We start from the raw sequence: 15,839 nt of genomic DNA, 5'->3' as shown, positions 1-15,839 counted from the left end.
AGGGTGGATGCACTTCGTTTATTTAATATCACAAGTACAGTGGACCCTTGTTATACGCTGGGGTTTGGTTCCAAGATCCCCCGTGTATAACAAAATCCGTGTATGCTCAAGTCCCATTAAATATAATGACATAGCAAAATGGTGTCCCTTATAAGAAATGAAAAATCAAGGTAAATTTATACTTTTTTGGGACATTTTCAAACCATGTATGCTTGAATCCGTGTATAAAAAATCCGTGTATAAGAAGGGCCGACTGTATTTACTTTAGAGCCTAATTTAAGTGGAAAAATTAATTTTGTTGTTGTTACTACTAAACAATTGGGAGTCAGGTCACCCTTACAAATCTACTGCAAATCATCCATAGATCTACTCATAAATCTTGATCTAGTTCTACTCATTTCAGACAAAGTATATTAATAAGCAAAACCATACTTACTTCAGCTCTGTGAGAAACAGGTTAATGTAGTTCACAGAATCAATTTGTTTTATGAATGTTTCCACATTTTCCAGGAAAACCTGAAATTGAATGAAGTCTTGTTAATATTCAGATCAATCCATCTAGAGCTTACTTTTATTTTAATATGCAAAAGAAACTAAATGTCACTTTCATACGGACACATGCTTTTATAGTATATCCACAAAGCTAGGACAGATGCCTTATGATAAACAAACGTACACAGTCCTCATGTGACCTATGCACATGTCAGAAATGGTATCAAGAGGAAATGCTCTAGACTTGCCCATCTCCTAACTGAGGGGTAAGAATAATGTGAGCCTCCAGATGTTGGTGAACTGCCATTCCCAGCAGTCCTAGCCAGCACAGCCAACAATAAGGAAGAGTTACAATATGACAACATCTGGGGCCTATATGATTCCTTCCCACTGGTCCTGACTGGTCAAGACATAAGGAATATTTCTGTCATCTAGCAAAGAAGAAAATCTACAACTTACTTCAGAGTTATTGGTTTTACTCATAAATTCATACAATTAACTCAGATTTCTTTAGGGCTTTCTCACATATCTTTATTGAAGAGACATTTAAATACAGATCTCATGTTACACTGTAAAGATAAAGTAAGCTTAACATAGAATAAAACAAAAAAACAACGAACAATAAGAAATACTGAATTTACAAGTATGCCAGGAAAAGGGGGGGGGGGGAGAAGAAACTCAGATTTCTTTAGTAAAGTGACTGCCCTAATGACAGTGATAATAATAGTGCCTGATCTCTGATATTCAGGTTGCACTCAGTGCTCCTGTGCTTATCATATACATCTTGATATTTTATACTGACACTGATTGTTTATTTTAGTTTATACACTTCCATTCCCAGTCTCTATCATCCTTCTCTAAGACGCCCTCTAAGTAGCATTTATCCAAACTTACCTTTGGATTGTGGTCATAAATAAGGTTGAGATTGATTCGCAGCTTCCGCATACATTCAAATGCTTCTTTATACTGGAGGCTGTTTGGAAAGGCAGAGTGGTACTCATCAGTTTCAAAACAGTCATGAGATGAGGAAAAACACAGGAGCCATACAATCTGAAAGCTTAATAGAAGAACCACTTGGTTTGACTCACCGGTCCAGCCACTTGCGAATTTGGGCCAGAACAAGGGCTCGATGGTGAATGGTTTCTAAATTCCCTCTTGGCACCTACAAAAGATCACAACATCAATGTGCCATCCTTGCTGTTGGCATTATGAAAATCCAGCACCAATCACTTTCAATGGCATTATTCCCCTTCAGTACAATCCAGCATAGTTGCTACCTTTGTGAGGTGCCTTGAGTACACCAATGGAGAGGCTTAATTGGAAGTGTAGTTAATCTGCCTACTCAGGGTATCTAGATGGCTGGAGCACACTTTTCTATTTAAAACTAGAGGCAACTTTCACTGTTTACATACCAGAACATCACGGATGGGAAGCAGTCACGCCTAGAGTTTCCTTTAGATAGTCTCATCCTCTCCCCTTTCCTTGTTTAGAAGCACAATGCAGTTAGTATGCAAAGGGATCTTGTACCACCTTTGAGACTAACTGAAAGAAAGAAGCTGATAGCATGAGCTTTCAATGTTGCATAGTGTATGCTTCCTGAGATGCATGGGGTGCAGTCAGTAGTTTAACATAAACAAAACCTGGATTTCAAAAATGTACTTGTGAGGTGAAACACAATTGTGTGGCATTTGCACTAATTTCTCCTTGCCATTCTACATAAGCAGAAGAATCATGTGCCATAGCTCTTAGCCAATTTTCAGATTGTAAATGCAGGGAAGGCCACAGCATGTTTGAATTCTGCCCTATATACTTCTTTCTTGAGAACACATGAAGGACAAAGCTTCAGCCTCATCTTTTCCCCAGCTTTCTATATGGGAAAATATTCAAGTATGATGCACTGTTATTTGAATAGCGTGCTCCAGCAAGATCACATAACACAATTCTTCCATTTTTGTAGCTTAGTTATTTTTCTCCCATACAACCGATAAATTCATGCTTGAGCAAGTTGATCTGGACTGTAAATATAGAGAGGGAATACTGACCTGCAATACTAGCTTTGTATCCAGTGGTACAATTGTGACTATCCGAGATCCTCTTTCAATCTTGCGTAGTGTTTCACTGTTCGGAACAGAAGTGGTGGCCAAACCTGACTGCAAAGCTGAAGGTGTCACAATCAATAGCAAAAATCTTAGCTCCAAAAGGACTTTTCTTCTGCTTCTTGCACTGCACAACTCTTTCCCTTGACGTATTTTAAGGTGGGTTTCAGGGCACAAATAGGGAGAGTGATCATAGCCACAATATCATGGCTATGTGCCTGGTGTAGGATTTTGGCTATTATTTGTTACAGCCTTGTCATGAGCAGACTGATATACCCAAAACCTTTACTAGTTGGGATTTTTCTTGGAAATTAATGTCTGAATAGGCATGACATCTAATGACTGGAGCAGATGCCCAGATACTCCTTACAAGCATAGTTTGGAAGAGGATGCTGGAAGAATAGCAGAAACATGTTCTCCTTTATTCTTCTTTTCTTGGGGCTGTTTATACCTATGGCAAATGTATTGCAGGGATGTGACCCATGCAGATAAGAGAACTGCATGATTTCTGTCAACTGTACAGGGAAGTTCCCCAACCACATGTTCCACCTCATCCACATTTTCTATAACATGTTACAGAGCATCTCTGTGCACTTTGCTATGTATCTAACGCCTGATTACATGCAACCTGTATTCCTTAAACATCACACACAATTGTATTTGGGGATCTTGGATTACTGTGTAAGTACTGCAAATGCACAGAGGCAAGCCAGGACCAGGGATAGTAGAGATCAGGAACAAATGCAATACTGCTGCCATCACAGGACACATTTAAAATACACAGACAGCATACAGTATCTGTGCAAACTGGCTTTTGAAAGAAATTTTAACTGGCATTTCTGATAACGAATTTATAAATCTGGAGCAAGCCATAGTCATCCTCTGTTTCAGGCATCTTTATTGCAAGAAACAGTGTTTACCTTTCAAAGACATGTTCTTCAGAGACAGACACTGGCAGGTATGCAAGTGGGTAGTCATCAAAAGAAACTCATCATGGATTGCAAAGGAAGTGATATTTGAAGCAACCTGTGAAAAGAAAGAGCACCTCAGTCACGGTAGAAAATAGCATGTGACTTTCATTCTTAGGGAAATAATAGACAAAAAGAGAAAAGCAGCAGCGGATGGTACCTCTGTGTCATTAATAAAAAAACGACATCTGTCAGTCAGGCCAAAGATGGTTTCCTAAAAAGACCAAAGAGAAAAAAAGATAGATATAAAATACAAGAAAACAAAACTAAACATGTCACAATTTTGCAATCAGTGACAGGAAGCAGAAGTGGTAACATGCCCAGTTTGCCCCTCATACAAAGGAGGGAATGTCTCTTTCATGCTGATAGCAAGCTATAGAAAGCTATTGCTTTGATTCCCATTTAAGTTTATGGAATAATGAGCAACAATTAAGATCTGTCCAATTCACTGACAACAATATCCTTCATCAAACAACATATCTAGGATCTACCTGTGACAGCAGCATAAAATTTTTGCAAAATCCAGGGACTGTCATGATATGTGATACAGTCAGTCTTCCACATTTGCAGCTTTGACTTTTGCTTATTCATGGATTAGAGCACTATGTTCTCTCTAGGAGTCTCTAGGTCCTCCAGCACACCTGTGCTGGAAGTTAACCACAGAACTGTGATGGAAGACCTAGAGATTCCTAGAGAAAACTTATCTCTTGGCATTTGTAGATCCTCCCTCATGATTCTGTCTGTTGTCTACTTCCAGTGGATGTTGACCAGAGAGTTGCACTGGAGGACCCAGATAATTCTAGATAGGTGTTCTATGATGTAAAACAAATAGTGTTTTTTTAAAATTTGCAATTTTTAGACTTTCACAGGGGTCCTGTGCCCTTAACCCCAGTGAATGTAGAGGGCCCACTGTACTGGCAAAGCTGCCACTATGTTCATCTTAAGAACTTGTATCGTACTGCAGGAAGTGTTCTGATTACAGCAAACATTTTTCAGACATTTAGATAAGAGAATGGCAAGAAAACCAGCAGCAAAGCATACAAACAATGTGGGAGTGGACAAAATACTACTAGACCAGTGGTTCCCAACTTTTGGTCCTCCAGGTGTTTTGGACTTCAACTCCCAGAGGCCCCAGCCAGTTTAGCCAGTAGTAAGGCATTATGGGAGATGAAGTTCAAAACATATGGAGAACCAAAGGTTGGGAACCACTGTACTAGACTTTAACTGATTACTTACTTCACCACTGATCACAGCCAGTGCAACCTGCATACAAGGAGAGGGAAACTGCACTGCTGAACCACTGGTGTTCAGCCATGGGATGACAGTAGGTGTCTCAGCTCCTGAAGCATAACAGAGAAGATATTTTAAATTCTACATGATAAAGCTAAGGCTATATATTTTCACTTGCAAGATGAATCACTTTGGTTCACATCTTGGGATGATGCTGGTAGTTGGGTATCTCTTATAGTGCTAGATTATAATGTGAGATATATCACTGAACACTGGAATTATAATGTGTGTAGCTGCCCCCAAGAGAGAGAGAGAGGCAGGTCTGGGGAAGAGGCACGAGTACATGCAAAAGGAATCTAGGAGTCCTAATGGACCATAAGTTGAACATGATGCAATAGTATGATGGGGCAGCTAAAAAAGCCAATGAGATGCTAGACTGCATCAACAGAAATATAGCATCTAGATTGAGGTAAGTAATAGAACCACTCTATTCTGTTTTGGTCAGGAATAACCTGGAATACTGCATCCAATTCTGGGTAGCACAATTTAAAAAGGATGTTGACTTGCGGGAGTGTGTCCAGAAGAGGGCAACCAAAATGATGAAAGACCTGGAAACCAAATCCTATGAGGAGAGACTTAGGGAGCTGGGTATGTTTAGTCTGGAGAAGAGAAGTGGAAATATTTGAAGGGATGTCACACAAGGATAGAGCAAACTTGTTTTCTGCAGCTCCAGAGAATAGAACTTAGATCAATGATTCAAACTACAGGAAAAGAGATTCTAGCTCAGCATTAGGAAGAACTTCCTGACAATAAGAGCTGTTTGACAGTGGAAAATGCTGCCTCAGAGAGTGGTGGTCTCCTTCTCTGGAGGTTTTTAAACAAAGGCTGGATGGCCATTAAGAGTGCTTTGATTGTTTATCCCTGCATGGTAGTATGGGGTTGGACAGAATGGCCCTTGTGGTCTCTTCTAACTCTTATGATTCTATGACATTATATGCAACACACAACAGATACACAGTGGATCATACATGGCGCCACTTGGCAAATCAAAGTGTGAAGTCTTTTAGAGAAAGCATCAGGCATCTGTACACACCAAATCAGTTCATGGATTTTCACAGCATAAGAAGTGGCCCTTATCGTGAGTCAGACTACTGGTACATTAGGTTTAACACAGCTTCTTCTGGCTAGCAGTAGCCCTCTGAGGGTGCAGGCAAGGGATCTTGGACAGCCTTGCTATCAGAATTCTTTTTAAAGTGGAGACGCCAGGGGTTTAACTGGGGCCTTTTTGCACACACTGCTGAATGAATGTATTTTGATACCGCTTTAATTGTCATGGCTCCATGCTACAGAATTCTGGGATTTGTAGTTTTGTGGTATATTGATCTTTCTCTGTCAGAGAGCTCTGGTACCACAGCCAATTATAAAACCCAGGATTCTATATGATGGAACTATGGCAGTTAAAGTGGTGCCAAAGCTGCATTAGCTCTGCAGTGTAGCAGGAGCCAAAGGGAATGTTCTACCACAGCTAAGCTCCTCTCCAAGCCAAAAACCCAACCAATGCATGTGCATATTAGTAATGGTACATACCCCAGAGATACTTCATTATTTGACCATCAGAAAGTTGCAGAGCCACAACTTTGGTCTTTGCGTTGACACATAAACTGATTACATCTCCAGCCACAGTAACAGGAGAGCTACAACAAGATACACAAAAAGTGGAATGGTCATCACACTATGGCTAACCTGCACTCAATCACTTCTGTGGCAATGAATAAAAGGGGAATGTAGGCACCTTAAGTCCAAACTAGAATGTAGACTATTCTATTAAGCAAGTGATACTTAAACTGCAGTGACAAAACAAAACAAAACCAAAAAATGTCCACCCCTCGGCTCACCACTTTTCTGTAACCTTATTGAGCATTATTATATAATTTGTTTAAATGCATTATATGTATTACAACTTCTGGGTAGATGTACTTGGACCCAATATGACATACAGTAGGTAAGATTGTTTGATATGCACCAGAAGTACCTGAGTTTACATCCCCAATTCTCCATCAACTCCAAAGGATAACCTTGGGCAATTTACTGGTTTATTATTTTCACATGAAATAATGAGGAAAAAATCCTAAATTTCAGGACAAAAAGTGATATACAAGCATGGGAAGTGAATAAATGCTCTAGATAAAAATACATGGGTCTATTAGAATGTTTAATAATTACAAAATAATATTTTAAAGAAATATGGGAGCGAGAGAACTGTGAACAAGGACAAAAAAATAATTTTTATCAAGATAGATCAACTTCTCTCAGTTTCTGCAGGCTTCTAAGTTGTACCTAACCTTTTATAACACAAATATTTGCATATTGGGGCTACAATCATCTACTGGCTTCTCATACATGTTGCATGGGGTCTTTTTCTAGGCATAATCTACAGCAAGACCACACTTTTTGCACTCCAGAATACACACACACCAGAGTTACTAATAAAAGCGCCAAGAAAGAAGGACCATCTCAAAAGGAGTTTTGCATCTCAAATGGTTATTCTGCTAAAATGTTTATGCTCAACAGGCTACTATGAGAACAAGTAATCCTGGAAGAAACGGTTTTCCACAATCACCAACTTTTACATATCCAAACACATGACACTGACTCAACTATCCACACTTGCACGCCTTTGGTTTAAAAACACAAGAGACATAAAATCCTAATACCTGATATCAACACATCCTTTCTCTGTTGCTGAAGATAGTTTCAGATGGTGAATAACAGTATTAGCTGGGACCTGTCCCTTGCTAGCAGCTAGGAGGAGATCATCTTGCAACCAGGTGATAAGGCGAAGCCACAGTGGATTTCTCCCATCTTTGTAATCAACAAAGTCAATTCTGTGAGAGTTCACAAAAAGAGAATGTCAGAATATTTAAACAGAATATTAACACAGAAGATTCTTCCAATACATCAGTCATCTCCATCATTACATAAAGTAACAGTTTATAAAAGTACACCCAAGCAAGCAAGACAGTGTGTACAGATCACACTATTACCAATATTCTTTTGGCAATTTTAAGGAAAATGTAAGAACCATAGAAATTCCACAAAAACTTTCATGAGTTAAGAGCTGATCAGCTTTGCAATGAGATAAGATCCTGAAGAGCAATCACAATTAGGATTGCAAAAAGCATCTTTCAACCTCTACCTACCCTGTTTTTCAACTGCTAACAGGATTAGAAAATCAGCAGTTTCAGTGAAGATCCCTGGGAAGTATGCAGTGGGAAGCTTCTGAGTCCCACAACCTTCATATTTAGAGTCTAGAAGAATTTATATTAGTTCTTTGGCAGAGACTAATATATAGGGGTCCTGAGAGGTGGCCACTTGTCACTGACAAAGTCCATGGACAACAGAGGACAAAGGCCAGACATAGCATTATCAATAGTTGTGACGTGTAGTGCAGAACAGCCAGAGAAAGAAAGGCTAGATGCTTATTTTATTTGTTATTTGATAAACCTTTACTGTTCTTATTTTCTGCATCTCTTGCAAGATATTTTAGATAGATAGATAATTACTGAATATTGGTCATACTTTGCCACACAAAGCCCACTGATCAATCCAGTAGCTGGATCTGTGTGGATCAACACACACATCCAAAGACACAGATCTTGAAGGCAGAAGGGCAAGGTGCGTAAAGGGAGCCCAAGAGTTGGAACTGTGGAGTTAACCTGGATAGGGGTCTGTTTCAACCACAACAGTCCATCCCTTGAAACAGATATGGACCTTGACCCTCCAGATGCTTCTGGACTACACATCCCACAGTCTCTCACAATTTGTTCTCCTGGCCAGGGCCGGTGTGTTGCAGGCCGCAGTTATCCAGAGTTCAATAATCACCTGCCCTATCTATAAAGAGGTTTTAATTGCAACTGAACATTTATCAGACCCAGCAGAAAAAGAAGTGAAGAGTTGTCTTCTTAAATGGACATGGTCCAGGAAACTCATCCAGTCTCTACCGAGGCAGTAGAGAGTAAAGGCAACAGCAGTACAGGTTTCATGTTGTCTCAAGAATCATGTTCTGCTCCACATTTAAACTGCAGTACCTGTATGATTTTTCCAGCCAAGGGACATCACTAGAAGTATTACCACCAGCTGCACCAATTTTAACTGTGGAGTCCACATTTGTATGGCCACCTGTCAAAAGGAAAAACAACAACAACAACAACAACATGTCACAGAGCTTCTCACAGCAAGAAATACAAATACCCTTTGTATCTCCCTGCTTCCATGCTGACTCCTAAACAATCTGGCTGCAGTCATAGTTATAAATACAAAGAACAAACAAATCAAAGAAAATCAGATTGCAGGAGACTAGAGGGGAAAATCTCAGGCTGACAATAAAAAATTCTGTAGTTTTTCCTTGTGTTTTGCAAAAACATTTTTTAAAAATTAAACAATTCTTTTGAGGCTGTCTGCTGTAATTCCTGATGTACAAAAATAGACAAGTTTGGATTTGCTGCATTTAGTAGGAAAGCCATTTGCCCAAGAAACAGGAACAGCCTGAACACATTTACATGTGAAAAATGAATTGTAATAATGAAATCTAGAAATCTGCATGATCTGGAATAATTGCAGATGTTAGGGGCCTCTGCTGTCAAGAAACTGAACCTTAAAAAGTCCGGCTTTATACAATAATACTCTGTTCCGTGGTGTTGGTCACACTGCCCTTCCACTGCAATCTGACTTGTACATACCAGAAGAAATAGCATGATCAGACTGGAGAAGACATTTCTTTAGTCAAACTTTGGAGACTTACAGACTTAGTAACTGTTAGAACAGTTCTTATGTCAGTTATGAAGTCAAAGAAGAGCAGGGAAAAGGCTGTCTACAGTCAACAAGAGCAAATCTCAATTTGAGACTACTTCCTTAGATGCATGTTTATAATTTGAGATTACCTACCAGATCTATAAATGGAAATCCTGTGACTGGCATCCAGGACAGCAAGATCCCCACTCCTAGTAGGCTCAGCAGAGAAGGCCACTTGATTAACTGCACAGGGGAGCTGGAGCTGATAGGTGCAAAGGGGTGGGGGGACCACAGCATGCCGAAAGGCTGTCAGCAGTACCTTGTCTTTCAAAAGGCGAGAGAAACAACATGCCAGTGTCATCACTCCAGACGTGGTTGTAGACAGAGGTTAATATACAGACCAAAAATACAATCTTCCTAGATAATACACCCAGTTGTTAGGGAGTTTTAAAATGTCAAACAAGAAATCTTAGCAGATGACAATGGCTTGAATTTCAGGCAGGGGAGCAATATTTTGGAGATCTAAGCTGTCTTCCCCTGACTCTGATGAGATCCCCTGTAGCCTCAAGGCTATTGCTATTATTATTATTATTATTATTATTATTAACTTTATTTATAAAGCACTATACAGCGCTGTACATACAATCTTTATAATTGGACGGTTCCCTGCCCTCAGGCTTACAATCTAAAAAGACACACCACAAAGGGAGTGGTGGTGGGGAAGGGGCCTCTCTAGTAGGATAATACATATAAAATACATAGCAATACAGGAAATGATTCAATAAAACACATGACAAAAGAACATCAAATAGCAAGTGGCAATTATGCAATGCCTGGGAACGCTGCCCTGAACAGGATGGTCTTCAACTCTGTTTTGAAGCTGGTTAAAGAAGTGATGGCTCTTGCTTGTGGGGCAGTGAGTGAAAAGGGGCGAATCTGAGATGGGGCAGAGGAAATCCTGGGCTGGGACAGCAGACCTTGACTACCAGAACGGAGGGCCCGAGTGGGAAGGTGAGGAGAAAGAAGGTCTGATAAGTAAGGAGGGGCCAGTCCATGGAGGGCTTTAAACGTCGACAGCAGGAGCTTATACTGAATGCGGAAAGGGAGGGGGAGCCAGTGAAGGGATGCCAGCACAGGAGAGATGTGGTCAGAGCGGTGGGCAGATGTGATAATGCAAGCAGCTGAATGCTGGACAGAAATTAAAGGACGGAGGTGAGAAAGAGGAAGCCCAGCCAGGAGGACATTACAGTAATCAAATTGTGATACCACTAGGGCATGGACCAGGATCTTGGCAGTAGAGGCGGAGAGATATGGTCGGATTTTGGCAATATTGTACAAAAAGAATCTACAAGCCTTGGCTGTGGTCTGGATCTGAGGGATACATGACAGAGAAGAATCAAAGATAAAACCAAGACTGCTGGCTTGCTGGACTGGTTGAATAGAAATGTTGTCCACAGCCAGTTGTCTAAGTTTAGTTGTCTAAAGCCAGGCTCTTAACAGCCACCACAGTCAGAACTTTAAGCCAAGGCTCTCCAATGAAGTCTGTACAATTGGCCCTCTGTATCCATGGGTTTTTTATTGATAGATTCAAGCATACACAGCTTGAAAATATTCAAAAATAATATAAATTCCCCAAAGCGAACCTTGATTTTGCCATTTTAGATAAGGGACACCATTTTACTATGCCATTGTATTTAATGGAACTTGAATATCCATGGATTTTGGTATTCACAGGGGTCCTGGAACCAAACTTCAGCAGATACCTCCCAATCATTAAGTACACAGTAACTACTTGGTGAGAAAGCCAGCATGGCACAGTGGTTTCAGTGCTGGACTGTGATTCTGGAGACCAGAGTTTGATTCCTCACTTGGTTGAGGAACCCTTTAGGTGACCATGGGCATGTCACATGCTCTCAGCCTCAGAGGAACGTAATGGCAAACCTCCTCTGAACAAATTTTGCCAAGCAAATACCATGATAGGTTCACCTTAGGGCAGCCATAAGTAGAAAATAACTGGAAGGCTCACAACAATAACAACAAAACCACTTGGTCTATGAATCAGAGCCAGGATGATCCAGATTCAAATCTCACCTCATCCATTAACTTGTTAGGTGGCCTTAAGCACACCATTATAGTCCCGGCCTTGTTAGGAATGAGGTACCTTTAATAATATCAACCTACATTAGAGAGTGTGAAGTGGGAAAGGAAGAGAGTAAAGCAATAAATGTTGATTAAGTATTTACTAACGTGGTCTAATGAGCCAGTGTGGTGTAGTGGTTTGAGTGTTGGACTATGAGTCTGGAGACCAGGGTTCGATTCCCAGCTCAGTTATGAATCCCACGGGGTGACCTTGGACAAGTCACACATTTTCAGCCTCAGAGGAAGGCAATGGCAAACCTTATCTGAAGAAATCTTTGACCAAACCAGAAAAACCTCATGATAGGTTTCCCTTTGGATTACCATAAGTCGGAAATGACTCGAAGGCACATAATACACAATGTGGTCTAATTTTAATACGTGACCCTCTCCCACATATCCAATCTGCCTTCAAAAATCCCTGCTGGCTGGAAACATACCTCCATCAATAACTGCTACACTAGCCAAGTCATTTGCCCCTTCACCGGTGCTGCGATCAGTAGCCCACTGCCAGTCATAACACAGATAAAGCCACTCCTGACAGAGGATGTGAAGTCGGTAAGGAGTCTCCTGGTCCCATGTCAGGGACACAATCGGCTGGTTGCCCTCTGAGTTATCAAAATGCAGGGTTTGCTTCAGATACCAGTGGTAGTTCCCAGTTGTCCACAGAAGAACTATACACAGAACACACAGTGATGACAGAATACAGGATGAGAGACAACCCACAACTAACCATAGTGGAGATCCCAGCTCTGAAACTCCCTCGTCTTTGTATTACAAATTCTTCTCAGATCACCCATATAGCACATAGCCTACTTATACGTGTCTGTCTGTTCCTTACATCTTTTTGTTCAAGAGTGTATTCTTTTCTCTCTTTCTCCACATCTTGTTTGCCTATCAGTTTCCCAAAAAAGGAGTCTGTGCAGGAAACTTAAGGAGTGGGCAGTATCAGATATTGCCAACAGATGCAGTACTACATTCTTTCTCTCTTTAAGTTTTTTAGAAATCTCTGTTCTGCCTACCTCGGCTTTTACTGCAATGTACAATAAAAATCAATTTTTTTCACTGAAGAACAAAACATGAAGAAAGCATTCTGTAAAAATAGACTATATAAAACCTTAAAAGCAGAAGGTCTGACAAAATAATCCAGTTCTGATTGTCCATTAAAACTCAATAATGCAAGGCAATATATGGCAGGGCAGGAGAACCTTTGGCTCAGCAAATGTTTTGACAACACCTCCCATTATCCTTACTATTAGCCATGCTGGCAGTGGTTTTGGGGTGCTGAAGTTCAAAATGTCTGCAAGCACCAAGACCTTCACTCTTCTATATGATTTTCAGCATATGTCAAGTCCTCCTCACCCTCCTTCTATTTCTGTTCATGCCCCTAACAACTTCTTATCCTCTTCTCTCCAATGAACAGAGTTTTAAAAACAGTATCCTGTCAGTTGCAAACAACAAACATACAGATATACTTGCAGTTCATACAGTTTATTCTCCATATGACTGCAGACATTACAATTTTAGGACAATCATATACAAGCTAAGTTAACTGGATGAATGCCACAGCAACCAGTAAGGAACAATAAAATATTATAATTCTATGTTCTTACCGTACATCTTTGGTTGAGAATTATTCTCATTTTTCAGTTCTTCCAACCATACAGCCAATATTGTAGAGTCTGAATTCCAAAGTAACTCATTTACCTAAAGTAATGGAGACTAAGCTTTTACATTAACCAACACAATTTTCAACAAACAGCTTGTTTTCTTGCCACGTACCATATCTTTCAGAACACCTGATAATTTAAAACAATATTTTCTGATAAACTCTAAATTTTTCCATCTAAAAGCAAGCAGCATGAAACAGATCTGTGAGAAAAGTGTCTGCAACCTCACAATAAATCTGTTTAAATACTCTTCAGAGAAAAAAGTAATCCTACCTTAGTTTGGCCTTTTTGGAAGGGAAGTGTAAATTCACCATGAAGAAGTCCATTTTTTTCAAAGAACACAACATCTTGTTTGTTGGCTTTATCTTGTGTGGATGCAATCAAGCTTCCAGAGGGCCTTGAATATGTAGGGGGAAAAGGAACAGAAAAAAATTCAGGACAAGTCTTTAAGGCAGCTACTCCCTAAACATAATTTTTAAAACATAGCAAATGTCTGTCATTAGGAGATATAAAGGGTGAGAGTGTACAAAAGAGAAACTCCATAAATTGGAAGAGTCTGGCCCCATGCAGCCCCATTTACCCGGAGTCATTGGCAGTCACTAAGGACCAAGCTTTTCCTTCATTCACTGTCCACCACATTGATCATAGTGGAATATGACAAAGAGAATGAACTCAGATGTCATATCCATATATGCGTACCAAAATAGAGATGTAGTATCCTCTTCATCTCTGCTGCAACGTGGTGTATAAAGCCATCCTCCACTTTTGATCCTGAGTGTTTCCTGATAGTTGAAGGAAGCTGCCAATTTGAACTGACTGGATTACTATATATACTGATGTATTAAGTCTAGAACTTTTAGTCAAAAATTGACCCCAAAAAACTGAGTTGATGTATCCATAGGTCAACAACTCTACGATTCTATGATTCTATGTAAGTACTGTACTTTAACTCCTATATAAAAAAAGGAAATATCCCCTGGTGAAAGGCAAGAGTGTAATCATAGAATCATACAATCGTAGAGTTGGAAGAGACCACTAGGGCCATCCAGTCCAACCCACTGCCATGCAGGAAATCCAAATCAAAGCATCCCTGACAGATGGCCATCCAGCCTCTGTTTAAAGACCTCCAAGGAAGGAGACTCTATCACCCTCCGAGGGAGTGCATTCCACTGTCGAACAGCCCTTACTGTCAGGACGTTCCTCCTAATGTTGAAGTGGAATTTCTTTTCCTGTAGCTTGCATCCATTGTTCCGGGTTCTGTTCTCTGGAGCAGCAGAAAATAAGCTTGCTCCATCCTCAACATGACATCCCTTCAAATATTTAAACAGGGCTATCATATCACCTCTTAACCTTCTTTTCTCCAGGCTAAACATCCCCAGCTCCCTAAGTCATTCCTCATAGAACATGGTTTCCAGACCCTTCACCATTTTAGTCGCCCTCCTTTGGACACGCTCCAGTTTCATAGAATCATAGAATCATAGAATCATAGAATCGTAGAGTTGGAAGAGACCACTAGGGCCATCCAGTCCAACCCCCTGCCATGCAGGAAATCCAAATCAAAGCATCCCTGACAGATGGCCATCCAGCCTCTGTTTAAAGACCTCCAAGGAAGGAGACTCTATCACCCTCCGAGGAAGTGCATTCCACTGTCGAACAGCCCTTACTGTCAGGAAGTTCCTCCTAATGTTCAGGTGGAATCTCTTTTCCTGTAGCTTGCATCCATTGTTCCGGGTCCTGTTCTCTGGAGCAGCAGAAAACAAGCTTGCTCCCTCCTCAATATGACATCCTTTCAAATATTTAAACAGGGCTATCATATCACCTCTTAACCTTCTTTTCTCCAGGCTAAACATCCCCAGCTCCCTAAGTCGTTCCTCATAGGGCATGGTCTCCAGACCCTTCACCATTTTTGTCGCCCTCCTTTGGACACGCTCCAGTTTCTCAATGTCCTTTTTGAATTGTGGCGCCCAGAACTGGACACAATATTCTAGGTGGGGCCTGACCAAAGCAGAATACAGTGGCACTATTACTTCTCTTGATCTAGACACTATACTTCTATTGATGCAGCCTAAAATAGCATTGGCCTTTTTAGCTGCCGCATCACACTGTTCACTCATGTTCAACTTGTGGTCTACTTGGACTCCTAGATTCCTTTCACACATAGTTTCATTCAGCCAGGTGTCCCCAATCCTATATTTCTTCTTCGTGGTCTCTGCGAATCATACAAATGGGTTTTACTGCGCCTGCGCAGTGCTGCTCGGAACCTTCTGGAATCACTGGGCAGAGTTAACTCTGCAACATATTGAAACTTTTTGGCGGTAACTCCGCCCACCCGTTATAAGGCCCCTGCCTTCCCGCTCTTTTCCCCAGTTCCCTTTTTCCGCCGCGCTAGCTGCTTCAGGGAACTTCGCTCGCTTTAGCTTGCATTTGGAATCACTTTCGTTTTTGACCTCGGACTG

At 40.7% G+C, this 15,839-nt stretch overlaps 1 protein-coding gene across 1 annotated transcript in view; it reads right to left on the bottom strand.

Moving 5' to 3' along the window:
- The window catches only part of ELP1 (elongator acetyltransferase complex subunit 1), a 48,685-nt gene that overhangs the window by 23,043 nt on the left and 9,803 nt on the right, over positions 1-15,839 (bottom strand). The window contains exons 9-22 of the mRNA XM_089488795.1: positions 13,657-13,780; positions 13,327-13,420; positions 12,154-12,387; positions 9,731-9,901; positions 8,875-8,965; positions 7,501-7,671; positions 6,374-6,480; positions 4,793-4,896; positions 3,717-3,770; positions 3,509-3,614; positions 2,535-2,650; positions 1,581-1,654; positions 1,387-1,465; positions 437-516 (exon numbers count right to left, since the gene is read on the bottom strand). Coding sequence (XP_089344921.1) covers positions 437-516; positions 1,387-1,465; positions 1,581-1,654; positions 2,535-2,650; positions 3,509-3,614; positions 3,717-3,770; positions 4,793-4,896; positions 6,374-6,480; positions 7,501-7,671; positions 8,875-8,965; positions 9,731-9,901; positions 12,154-12,387; positions 13,327-13,420; positions 13,657-13,780 — 1,605 coding nt within the window. The remainder of the gene's footprint in view (positions 1-436; positions 517-1,386; positions 1,466-1,580; positions 1,655-2,534; positions 2,651-3,508; positions 3,615-3,716; positions 3,771-4,792; positions 4,897-6,373; positions 6,481-7,500; positions 7,672-8,874; positions 8,966-9,730; positions 9,902-12,153; positions 12,388-13,326; positions 13,421-13,656; positions 13,781-15,839) is intronic.

This window comes from Sceloporus occidentalis, unplaced genomic scaffold (genome assembly GCF_023333645.1).
Source record: "Sceloporus occidentalis isolate IW3139 unplaced genomic scaffold, rSceOcc1.0.p SCAF_1, whole genome shotgun sequence".
NCBI lineage: Eukaryota > Metazoa > Chordata > Lepidosauria > Squamata > Phrynosomatidae > Sceloporus > Sceloporus occidentalis.
Note: the sequence above shows the minus strand (reverse complement) of the source record. Positions and strands in the feature narration are given on the sequence as shown.